At 39.1% G+C, this 13,270-nt stretch overlaps 1 protein-coding gene across 1 annotated transcript in view; it reads left to right on the top strand.

Moving 5' to 3' along the window:
- The first annotated feature begins 9,949 nt into the window (after nucleotides 1-9,949).
- GSH1 (glutamate-cysteine ligase) overlaps nucleotides 9,950-13,270 on the top strand; it is a 54,328-nt gene continuing 51,007 nt past the window's right edge. Inside the window, exons 1-7 of the mRNA XM_087381362.1 lie at nucleotides 9,950-10,122; nucleotides 10,249-10,542; nucleotides 11,255-11,405; nucleotides 11,560-11,667; nucleotides 11,754-11,846; nucleotides 11,998-12,081; nucleotides 13,066-13,134. Coding sequence (XP_087237488.1) covers nucleotides 10,265-10,542; nucleotides 11,255-11,405; nucleotides 11,560-11,667; nucleotides 11,754-11,846; nucleotides 11,998-12,081; nucleotides 13,066-13,134 — 783 coding nt within the window. The 5' untranslated portion in view covers nucleotides 9,950-10,122; nucleotides 10,249-10,264. The remainder of the gene's footprint in view (nucleotides 10,123-10,248; nucleotides 10,543-11,254; nucleotides 11,406-11,559; nucleotides 11,668-11,753; nucleotides 11,847-11,997; nucleotides 12,082-13,065; nucleotides 13,135-13,270) is intronic.

Here is a 13,270-nt window from a genome sequence, read left to right as displayed (position 1 = left end):
TGATGATTTCAAATGTCTGCTCACATTCTTGTATCCATGTGAATGTTACCATGAGCTTGTACAGGGATCTTGCAATCATGGCATACCTAAGGATGAATCTTCTACAGTATCTTGCATGGCCCTTGAACACTTGTTCACCCTTAGCATGATGTGGGGGTGGGAATTCCATGATTATTTTATTTTGTCCATGTCAATAGCAATCCCATGTCTAGACACTATGTGCCCCAAGGCAAATGGCTTAATGTCATCTCGAATGCCGTGTGTGACTAAGAATCAATAGTTGAGGGTTCAACGAGATGTTGTACTCTTTGCAGTTTTCTAGTACCTCTTTAAGACATTTCAAGTGATCCTTTTTACTTGAATGGATACATGAGTCATCTAGGAAGACTTGTGGAAACTTGTTTAGGAATGCTTGACGGAGTATACATGACCCACTAGGAAGTGGATGGGGCATTACATGATCCAAATAGCATGAATTTGTATGCAAAAATTCCCCATTTTGTGGAAAATTTTGTCTTTGTTCGATCTTCAAGAAAGCTTTATACTTGATTATATGCATTAAACCCATCTAAGAAGTTACAAATTGTTAAGATGGATACTCATTTCAAAACTACTTTTGTTTGTGGTAGGGGGGTTAGTGTTCTCTAACATTGATATTTTTGAGATTCACACACACTCTTAACATCAAGGTTTTATTTGGCATAATCAGAATTTGATATACCCAATCAATGTGTTTGATTTCATAAATGAAACCTACATCCAATATAATATCTATAAGTCCTTACACACCATCATACCATACTTTGGATTTGTCCTATAGCATCCACAAACTTTAGGGTTGGTACTTTCCCTACTAATAGGTATGGTGTTTACTACAACTTTGAGGGAAATCCCTTTCATTTATTTATAGGGCCAAGCCATACACTCCCTATATTCCATCAGTAATGCTTTTAGTTCATTTTCTTTCTCTTGTGTGAGTTGATCCCCAATGTACACATTTTTTTCTTCTTCCTTGTCCATAGTAAGATTCAATTTATGTATCTTTGTTGGTCCTTAGAGTATTTATTTCTATAAGCCCTAAGTCTCTTGTTTGGTCGTTGCTATGGTTGTGTTTCACCTTGTATAGCTCTTAAGGAATCACATACTTCTTATAGGCCCTCATAGGAATGTGAGGTACTTACTTGACTTTTGTTGCTAGTTCTTCATAGTGCTTGCCCTATTGTTTTGATGGTTCCTTGTTTTGTATCTTCAGTGTTGACATTCATGCTCACATTGGGCTTAGACTTACAAAATTTATTACTTAGAGAGACTAGTGATTGATTCTCTATGTGAGTTTGGCTTCCAAATTATGTTTCTTCTAGCATAGGATCCTTCAAGCCCCCTAGCTTAAGAACATGTGTGGGTTTTGTCAAGTACAATTCCACCATCCTTGTTTGTACTCTTTCATAATCATTGAAATGTTTCACCTTAGCTTTCTACATTGCCCACCTTCCTTTTGTTTTCTTGACCACCTACTATTTGTTAGTGTAGGAGGGTTTAGATTGGGAAATTCTATTAGCTAATTTAATGCTTGAAGAATTACCAAATCATAATAAAAAACTTGACCTTCTAATGTGGCATTATTCGCTTCAATTTCTAGTTCCCAGTCAAAGTTTACACTATATATATCGATTGTAGCCTGTTTTGGATCTCTATCTCATTCCATGCTTTGCATGATCATTGGTAGTAATAACTAGTCTAGGAATCCTAATCCTAGATTGGTGGTTCTAGTTGTATCATTTGTGCATCCACTTCTCGCAACATTGGATGTGGTCTTACAATTATCAATTATTGTTGCTAGTGCATATATCAAATTATTGATTTCACTTTGGCATCACCTTCTATTGGATTGAGTTGTTTCATTGCCAAAAATATGTGTGGCTTGGCTATGGCAGAAGAGATGTCATCAATGTTCCTAGATACAACGGTTTGATTTCTTCAACTGCCAAATTTATTTTGACCACAGTATCTCTATTTTGAATTTTGATCTTATCCATGCCCCAATCATGGAGTATCAATGCCCAATAGTATCTCTATGTTGTCAATCATTTGGAAACATCCTAATATGGTATATTTGATGGGTAACTTGACTCCATCAATTTCGATTGGTACACTATCTACAAGTCCTGAAGGTTTCATCTTGGTGTTACCAAGCCATCCTCCTTACCAGTAGTCCACAATCATCATAGAGATCCTTTTTTGAGATGTTTGCTTTTGCCTCACACCATCCACAATTGCAAGATATGGGACATGGGCTTTATGCTCCATAGGGATAGTTACAATTCTCATTTCACCAAAATGTCCCCATCTTCTTCTTCTACTTGTGGGGAATGTTGTGCACATTCAATCCATCCCTTGAATTTTCCCACATTGTGGGATAGTTTCTTGCTAGGATTCCAAATGGGATTCTAGCTTGGTAGCTAATTAATTAGTAGCTCCATCCAATTAGGACTTTGTATATGGATATCTATCACCCTTTGGTTAGGGTGGAGGTTCAATCACTATGTCAATTTTGGGTGGCATCACTCCCATGGCCTCTCCTGCTACTAGTATGCCTCAAATTGTTCCTATCCCCTTTTTGCCCATTGCCTTAGTGTTGATATTAGGCTTCTCTATTTCTGGATTAGGGTGAGACTATATGCATGGGGGGTTGATGTGCTAGGTGTTGCTTCACCTTGTTGTGGGAAGGGCAATGCCCATTTATCTGTCAAGATCTTTGCTTTCTAAGTAGGAGTTCTTTTTTTTTAAAAGTTGTTTCTCTTTGCCACCTTATTACGACAACTAATGGTTGGGATAGTATGTTTTAGGTTGCCACATTTTATCAGATACTTGTCATTGAGATGGTACATTTTGCTATATCCCTCTTCATTATCCCTAGGTATGTTTTGGCATTTTCTTCTTTTAATCGCTTAATTTTCCCAAGTTGTAGGATAGGACCATCTTGTAATCTCCCTTTTAATTGATTAAAGAGGAGATCATGAATAGGCTTTCCTCTACAAGGGAGTCAAGATACCTTTTGGAGATTCCATTGATCAAGGCCATGGGAGCCATGCTGCTTTGGTCTCATCAGATTGGTCACCGGCGACATGATGACATGTTGTGTTAAAGAGTTAGAGAAACCTTTTCGAGTCTCCTTGTCCATTGGATTTTGGAAATCTGAGTCTGCCAAAATTCCTCCTCAAATTTTGTTGCCACTTTTGCATTGCCATTGGAAAATGTTGTTTGCATTTGCATCTTTATGTATCTTATATTCATCTTGTCTTCTATTTGCCATATTGATTGTAGAGAAAGTGATGTTAAATTTTTGTAAGGAACTTAGGGTACAAGAATGTTCTTAAAAAAAGGAAAATTTTATCCTTCTTCTTGATCTTAAGTGCATAAATGATGTGAATAGGCTCTAAGTCCTTCCTTTAGCAGTTTCTCTAGGTTACTAAGGCTAAAAGTTATTTGTTCAAAATCCAATGCATGGCTTATAAAGATTGTAGAGACTCTTGGGTTCAAGCACTGTGGTGATGGCATCTCTGTGTGAGGCTCTACTAGCAATTAATTTGCTGGTGAAGGACTATTCATGTGAAGTGCTATAAGACAATGTTGAGCCACATTACTTAGCTCAATCCATTGGGGTTTAGGTTTAGTATGTTAGTTTACTTAAGGTAAGTTAGTAGTTAGGTTGGGTGGTGGGGAACAACAGGGCCCCACCACAAGCACAATGATTTAGGTGGAGGGAGGGGATGGGGCATAGGGGGTAGATGGGTTGGGTACCACTCTGCAGCACAACGCATGAGGGGAGGGTGGGGGGACGAGATGGGAAGGGGGGGGGGATGAAGTGCACGGTGATGGAGAGTAGAGAGGCTAGGGCATTGTTGAAGTGTAAGGTGATGGTGGAGAGGAGGGGCTAGGGCATTGTTGTGAGCATGACAATTGAGGCGAGGGGAGGGGGGGGATGAGATGAGGGGAGATGGGATGGGGTAGTACCACTACCTGTCACCCATGTAAGCATGGCAACCAATGTGAGATGGGAGGAGAGAACAAGGTGAAGGGGAGGGGAACTGGGGTGAAGTCGGTGTGGCATCCATGTTCCTATTGTAAAGAATGATTTTGAGGTCATGTATTTGAGCTTCATTATTCATCTTGAACACCCCCTTCAATGATCAAATGACTCCCTACTCTAGATGGATGGAAGGTGGAGGATATCTCATCTTTAAATCCTCCTGCTCCACCTATGTCCGTTAGCTCCATCCCATAATACTTCATCATCAAGATCCACACAATGTTAGATTATCTTTATAGTAAAGAGTGAAGAAGTTCCTTTTAGATCCCCATCCTACAAGGGAAAGGTAATGTTAATAATTGACCAACAAGCTTGGGTTATGTCCACAACATTATTTGGCACATAATAGTTCAACATTACTAGGGATATGTCCACATTATTTGGCAATAATATGTCTACATTATTTGGCAATAACAGTATTATATGCCGCTATTTCAACATCAAAATATGTCATTATGCATGATTAACTTATTCTTGTGATTCTTTGAACCATCGAACTGTTACTTTCATACATCATATCATGATAGTTATTGGCATGATACCATGCTTGAAACTTTTATAGCAACTTGATGGAACGTGGGTTTAGTGACTAGTATATTAATTTCAATTTTGGTTAATCATTGCTTGAGGGATAGTTGATTTGTATGGTTGATTTTTCAAACATTAATAGAAGTTCTTTGCCTAGGGGAAAAAAATTCACTTTTGGTAATTTGGTTTATTGTTCAACCTATTCCACATATAGGTCAAAGGACCTTTTAAAAAAGGAATATCAAGTACTTGTATGCCTTAAGCTACAAAAGTAATTTTACTAGACTTATGCATTATATTTTAGTATTCTATTTGAATCATGGGAATAGCAACATGTGATAGACTCTATAGACTTCTAAAGGGTGCCATGTGAATGGCCACCTTGCTTTTGATAAGGAACTCATTCTTAATGCCTCCCTTTACAATTCTGGATTTTAGTATTCTATTTGAACCATGGGAATAGCAACATGTGATAGACTCTATAGACTTCTAAAGGGTGCCATGTGAATGGCCACCTTGCTTTTGATAAAGAACTCATTCTTAATGCCTCCCTTAACAATTCATTTTTCCTTGTGTTCTTGAGTTGGACAACACTCTTACACTTGAAGGTGGAAAACAAGGGGAAAATTATAATGATCATCAAAGTGGCAAACTAAAGAAAAATCTATTGATGCAAAGGAGCGAGAGGGCTCGCAATTATGTTAGATTTTCAATTTGTTTTTAGGATTATCCAAGAATTTGACTAATTGAGTCACGTATTTAGAGGCTTTGTCATTTTGAAGAGTTGGATATATAGGCCTTAGAAAATCTTTCCACTCTTGGAGCATAACACCAATCTGTGTAGTCATTGCTTGGTTAGTTTCCTATGGAATAATTTAGGAGTACCTCCATCGCTTGATTCTTCCCCATTTGTATTTAATAAGAATTTATTGATGAGGTGTAGCTATTGCATATCGTAATGAGGATAAAAAAGAGACCCCATATAATATCTTGCATATGGTGGAAAACAAGGGGAAAATTATAGCGATCATCAAAGTGGCAAACTAAAGAAAAAGCTATTGATGCAAAGGAGCGAGAGGGCTCGCAATTATGTTAGATTTTCAATTTGTTTTTAGGATTATCCAAGAATTTGACCAATTGAGTCATGTATTTAGAGGCTTTGTCATTTTGAATAGTTGGATATGTAGGCTTTAGAAAATCTTTCCACTCTTGGAGCATAGCACCAATCTGTATAGTCATTGCTTGGTTAGTTCCCTATAGAACAATTTAGGAGTACCTCCATTGCTTGGTTCTTCCCCATTTGTATTTAAGAAGAATTTATTGATGAGGTGTAGCTGTTGCATATCGTAATGAGGCTAAAAAAGAGACCCCATATAATATCTTGCATATGGTGGAAAACAAGGGGAAATTTATAATGATCATCAAAGTGGTAAATGAAAGAAAAAGCTATTGATGCAAAGGAGTGAGAGGGCTCGCAATTATGTTAGATTTTCAATTTGTTTTTAGGATTATCCAAGAATTTGACCAATTGAGTCATGTATTTAGAGGCTTTATGATTTTGAATAGTTGGATACATAGGCTTTAGAAAATCTTTCCACTCTTGGAGCATAGCACTAATCTGTGTAGTCATTGCTTGGTTAGTTCCCTTTGGAACAATTCACGAGTACCTCCACCACTTGGTTCTTCCCCATTTGTATTTAATAAGAATTTATTCATGAGGTGTACCTGTTGCATATCGTAATGAGGATAAAAAAGAGACCCCATATAATACCTTGCATATGTCTATTCTTATCATAAATATAGTTTTCTCATAACAATTTAGTGCGCTACATGATAGTTAATGCTTTCTCAAATTGTTTTAAATAAACACAAAAAAGTAGAAGAGAAGGCATAGTTTTAGATGTCTTTATGAAATTCATGCTTGTCTATGCTCTTATTTAATAATATAGAAAACCAAGAAAAAACACATAAATGAGTGCAATCCCAAGGCTCATAGTTCAAAATGGGTTTTGAGCCTTCTTTGAGCTAGCATGACGAGCTAAAACAACAAGGAGAGGCAACTATGGTACAAAAATCATCTTTAAAGATGTATGCCAATGTATGACCACCAGTTTACCATGATGTAGCATATTCTATTATATTGTACTTTGATATTTGCATCATTCAATTCAAAGCATAATTAATTAAACAAAGTCCATGGCTTTGAGAATCTTCTCTTATTGGAAAACACTTTTGATTGGGAGATATAAATGTAACTTATTAATCGAGCTAAAGGGATTAAGAGAGGAATAGGTCGACAAGCTTACAATTAAGCTTAAACAATTGAAATAATTAACTGAATGTATGCACATTGATTGAATGCTCCAAGAATTACCCTATAAATTGCAAATATTTTCTTTAGGTTGGTTTGCATATTTTGATATTTAAAAGTCAAGTCCAATTTGGATAACTAAGGGCTAAGATTCTACTAGCTAAACTCTAATATGTCAAAGATTCCTTGCAAGTCCATTGTCCAATAATCACATTTAGACACTTTAAACACCTCTTCGACAAAGAATTTATTACTAATCCTTTTGTATGACAACAAAATCTACTAGTCGACCACCTATACTTTACCTCGCTCTTTTGAAACAAAATCATCAACATACTTGAATATTGTCTGCCACAATTCCTCGACCACCTTTCCTTGTCCTCCCTTCTTTTTCAAGGGCATCATCAACATACTTTTTTTTTTTGTTTTCTCAGTAGTTGGTAGTTTAGAACAGCTTCAAGCGCAAGCCGAGGGTGCATCATCAACATACTTGAATATTGTTCATCCACTTTCATGATCAAACCTTCTAGCCTATGTTGAAGTAAGCCATTAATTTCAATGCACCAGATCATGCAATCAATTGCATGTAACACATGGAGCATGCCAATGTAGACCCTATAGATATAAATTGAATATTGAGATCTGAATCTGAGTAGCCTTCACAAAAATGTTGACCAACCATTAAGCAAACGATAATGGTATTGAAAAATGTTTTCGCATAGGTTGACATAGCCACAACTTTGAAACAAGATTAACGAACAATAGTGATAAATCACCTTGATATGCATTCATTTGATTATGCCAAGTATTAGGTTTAAAGCAATTCTAACATGCTCTTAGATTCACCCAAGAAAATGATGAAAGGGCTTGGTAAGACAATGTTAAGACAAATATCCTTTGGGAGGGAATTGCCTTGATGACTCTCTTGAAATCGATCTTGTGCCAAGGTCAGCTTTCTTCTCATCCACGTGATAGGGGTTCCTAGGAAGGTTAGAGCCCTTTTTCCAATTTTATTCAGCCCCTAGGATGTGCTCTGATAGTATGTGGAAGTTTGTGGGAATGTAAAACAACAACAAAATGGTCATGGTCATGTGACCACTTCTAAATATTACGCCTCATAAATGTAATCAGCAAAAGGTTATTATCATGGCCCCATTTCTAAATATTGTCTTTGTGACCCATAAAGTTATACACTCTATAATTAGGAGCATCAACATCCGTCTTTAGCAAGTTGTAGATTCCCATCTTCGTGGTTATGGATCCATTGATGATCACTATTTTGACCCTTTTTGAAATTAGGCTCCATGGCCAAGGCTCGATGTTCATGGTTATGGATCCACTCTTATAGGATGATCACTATTTCAACCCTTTTTGAAATCAAGCTCCATCACCAAGGCTTCATTCACTCCTAGCAATAATTATTTGCTCATCATCTATTAATTACCGTCTTAGTAAAGGCTTGTCTACTTATTTATTACTAGCTCGTAGCATCTCCTCTTATTGTTTTACTTGCCCTCCCTCCCCTCCCACATGCACACACACATTAACAATAAGGACAATTTAAGAGATGAGAAAGACTTCATTCTTTACCGGAAATATCTTATTGGGTCACTACGTTGGTAGCAACAGCTGAGCTTCCCACCTTCTAGGGCTATGCAAGTGGAATATTTGGTCTTTAGCTTGTAGGCCTCCATTCCTCCATTTATAAAAGTTTTTCCCCTTAAAAGGAACTCATGAGTAGAATCTTCCTCATGGCTTACCATGATCCACACATACCTAATAAATGAGTGTACTTTTTAAAAGAGGGCAAGCTAAAGTACTTCCTAAAAGTGGGCGAGCCAATGTACTCCATACTCCCTAAAAGTGGGTGATGTACTCCTTACTTCCTAAAAGAGGGAAAGAAGTATGCATCCATGTAGGGAAGATTGGGATATAGGCAGTGGAAAAGAGATTATGAGGTCATTAATGTGGAATGATGATGCAACTTTGTTGCTTACAAACTTTCAACGTGTTTGGTCTAGGTCATTGTGAAGACAAACTTCGGAGTTACTATGCATTTTTGATCTAAACCATAATGAGTGATCTACCTTAGACCCATGGGGTGGAAGTTTAATGCATAGTGGATGATTTGAACATTCTCCCTTGACGTGGGTTCGTATGGTGAACTTACCAATTGGCTCTCATTCGAAGAGGTGGGTTCGGAGAATTCATTTATGCTCCTAGGAAATTAGGTTGGGTTTAGACGGGGCGAATGCCATCCATGAAAAAGGGGTGTTGATTGACGAGGCACAAAACAACTTGACCATAGTCATGTCCGGCGGAAGGAAAGTGTGTTGGGCAACCCCCCTTGCCCATGCATCAGTTAAGGATCAATGAAAGGAAAGCGTGTTTGGCAACCCCCCTTGCCCATGAACTTGCCAAGAATGGGCAGAAGGAAAGCGTGTCCGGCAACCCACCATGCCCATGCACAGGGCCAATACAAATTTCTGGCGGGCTGCAATGGCTAGTAACCTTCCGTCGTGAAGTTGTGGTTTGTATGTAGCAATGAATGATGAGAGAAGCAATCCTACGCGGGAAGTTGTAGTGCTGTATGAATGACAAGAGAAGCAATCCTCCGTCTCTGGACGCAACACCAAACTCGTCCTGAGGTGATGCATCTAGATAGGGGGTGGTGGGGCCGACAACAGAAAATGAGCCGGGAAGGAGAGGCGTCCACCGAGAGATGCCACGTAGATGCAGGGCGGGGAATTCTTAATTAAAAAAAAACACCAAACTCGTCCTGAGGTGATGCATCTAGATAGGGGGTGGTGGGGCCGACAACAGAAAATGAGCCGGGAAGGAGAGGCGTCCACCGAGAGATGCCACGTAGATGCAGGGCGGGGAATTCTTAATTAAAAAAAAAAAAGGGGGAGTGGATATGCGCACGAAATTAGAAAATTCGAGAAAAAAAATTCGAGCGTCAGCACGCTCATCAGCAGGATTGAAGCAAAAAACTTTTGATCGCTTTCTTGTGCGTTCTTTTGAAGAATCTGTGCATCGTACGCAAGCTTTCTGCAAGATTTGACGGCATCTCTCCACCTTTCAATTTGCTTCAGGATTCTCCATCTTTTCAGATTTTCAGCAATCACTCCGACCGATTCGTCGCATGGATCTTTTTGGTGCACCTTCATGGTTGTAAACGCTTCAAAATCAGGCTCGTTTGCTTCCCCGGTGCACCATTTGTTTTCATCTGCCGCTGGAGATCGCATTCGGAATGTCCTTGGTTATGTAGCTCGCTGATCGTTCTGCGCTTCGGTTCCTTCTGTATACAAATTCTTAGTGTCCTTCAGAACAAAATGGTTCCGATAATGGAGGTCCGCACTGGTCAGCCTGCTCTTTTCTCAATGGTTGAAGTCACAAAACATTCGAAGCGTACCTTTCCAAGTTGGAACAAAGGATGCATTGTGAAAGGCGGAAGAAGTTGCTCCAACCTTACTTGGGAAAGCCGCCGACGGACTTCAGTTATTACTGCTAGCGCCCCAGCGGAAGAATTAGCTGTTGCAGCTGAACCGTTAACTAGGCAGGACCTCATAAATTTTTTATCATCTGGATGCAAGCCCAAGCATAAATGGAGGTAAGAATTTGGAAAGCTGTATTGAACTTAAAATCTTGAATTATGTTTGCCGCGCAGACAGTGTCATTGGTTTTGTGTAAGTTCTGTTTTCTACTGAATACATATGAAAACATGCCTTTAAAAGACCTTGCACCTTCGCGCTTGTTGACACGTAAGGTAGAGCGGTACTCTTAAGCAACAAAATCTACGTCTCAGTGGCCTTTTCTGTCGCTCTTATGGCAACCTCTGGATGAATATCACTTAAATAGCAGATGTTTTCGGCTAATTACTTCTGAGTTATTCTGAATGTCCCTAATGTGTTTCATTAGATTGACCTTGCTAGGACCCCTCCCCTCCTAGGCTATCTATGAAAGTGTTGGTGAGAGGGGGCCTGTCAACACGTGTGGCGAGCTCATATAAGTAGTTGATAATTTGTTTGTCCTAGCGGAAATTAGCTAGTTGATGTTACAAGGGGCGCTAGAGAGTCGAAGTTGACTGTAATATATGGTGCTAGTAAGTGATCACGCGCATTTGTGATGTTTCCAATTACTGAGATGCTCAATGCCTGCAATATAATTCTGATTGGTCATAGTTGTACTTCAGGAATTCTGTTACTCGTGGGTGAATATGCTTGTCTGCACGGTTTCTTTGGAAGTTTCCTTAGGAGAAGTCTTTGATGCTTGCAGCGAATGTAATGCAGAATTGAGACTTTTATCCCAATTTCTGCATGCAGGATAGGAACAGAGCATGAAAAGTTCGGTTTTGAATTGGGAACATTGAAACCAATGAATTATGAACAGATCTCACAGCTGCTGGAGAGCATTGCAGAACGGTTCGCCTGGGAAAGAGTAACTGAGGACGGTCACATAATTGGTTTAAAACAGGTAGGAAGTCCTGGAGACTCTTTGCTTTGCACTAAATCGAAACAATTTCAGAACTAATCCTTACTCACAGCTAGGGGATTAAGTAGGTCTAGTGGGAGAAGGAAAATTATTTTTTGTGAATACTACCTGAACGTAGTGTGTGTCATGGAAGCAGAATGGACAGAGTGTGTCCTTGGAGCCAGGTGGCCAGTTTGAACTAAGTGGTGCTCCTCTCGAGACACTGCACCAAACATGTGCAGAGGTCAATTCACATTTATATCAGGTAGTCTATGTTGAAAGGTTTTTGTGAAATGTGCTTTGCAAACAGACAGAACTATCCTTTGACGACTAGGGTGTTGATGCATTTAGGTCAAAGCAGTGACAGAGGAGATGGGGCTTGGCTTTTTAGGAATTGGTTTTCATCCCAAGTTGCCTGTTGATGCTATTCCAATAATGCCCAAGGTTTGTATTTATTGTTTCCTTGCCTTTGACTTTGCCAACTTTGTTCTATATGAGTTTTTTCTGTTTTCACGCTGCAAGTAGGTGTGCCTTGTTAAAGGTGGTTCCTTTTATTTTTAAAAATTGAAATATCACCTGCATGAATACTCTGCAGGGCAGATACCAGATCATGCGCAACTACATGCCGAAAGTGGGTACCCATGGGCATGATATGATGTTTCGAACATGCACAGTTCAGGTACGTTTGAAGTCCTCAGTGACGTGAATCCTATGTCTAGAAGCAGCAGACACTAACTTAGCAAGCACTCAATGATATGCAGATTAAAAGAAAGCACACTTCTGATTCCTCAGATGTAGCTAGATGTAAGCATGGACCTTCACTGAACTGTGATTTTGAAGTTTATGGCTCTTAGATTATGCCATCATTATTGCTGCTGCTCCTCAGGCTTCATCTCTTCTTTCAGCAACTGGGGCCTTTTGTCGGCTTTGATGTTATTGCCTCTTTGTGAGCTGATTGATCCTTTTCTTAGGTAAAAGTTTCTTGATGTGGTTCTTCCCAGGAGTACTTGGTGGCCTTCACAAGCTGTGAAGCATGAGCCCCCCTCGAGGTCTGTATCATGATCCAAACAGTCATGTAGGTACTCTAAATAAATAGAGCTGCTTTTGCACTCTATGGGAGCTGCCATGTGCCCTTCCTAAGCTGATGTATTAGTTGGTTTTGTGCTATCCCATAGACCTGTTGGTCTCTCGTGGACATTAATAGAATTTCTTTCTTTCTTTCTTTCTCTCTCTCTCTCACACACACACACACACACACACACACACACAGACATTGCTCTTTTTCTTCTTACCTTTGTTTTACAGAAAATTAACTTGTAAGACTGGATGTATTCTACATCTGATGAAGCTACATATTGCAGTGCCTGTAACATCCATGTTTGATAGGCCATGCAGTACCCATGTTTTGACAGTCCAAAACCAGATCTACATGTTATCAATATTAACTAATTAAGTTGAAACCATGTGGAGATCTTCATCAGTCTGTGTAGTTAGATTAGATGATTCACTGTCAAGTCTGATGCTAGGGCATAGACTGTGGTATTGTGACAATTTCATGTACAGGCCATGCTAGGGAATAGATGGTTCTTGACTGACATCCTGAGGGGTATTTACTCCCTGCTGTATTGTGACAATTTCTTGTGAAATTATGTGTATGGTACAGGTCAACTTGGATTTTAGTTCTGAGGAAGATATGATCCAGAAATTTCGAGTTGGACTTGCATTACAGCCTGTGAGTGACTTGGCCTCTATTCTATGGCATGCCTTGTATGTTATCACTTTTATTGGTTTGGTTATCTTGTACGAGTGTACAATGTACTTCAGTACATAAGATTTGAATTAAATTAGATTTTTTGGGGTGCATTGAT

Source organism: Dipteris shenzhenensis, chromosome 11, assembly GCF_047967505.1.
Source record: "Dipteris shenzhenensis isolate YYH24624 ecotype China chromosome 11, Dip_SZ_1.0, whole genome shotgun sequence".
In the NCBI taxonomy this organism is placed as follows: Eukaryota; Viridiplantae; Streptophyta; class Polypodiopsida; order Gleicheniales; family Dipteridaceae; genus Dipteris; species Dipteris shenzhenensis.
The sequence above is the reverse complement of the archived record's forward strand: the minus strand, read 5'-3'. Positions and strand labels throughout refer to the sequence as shown.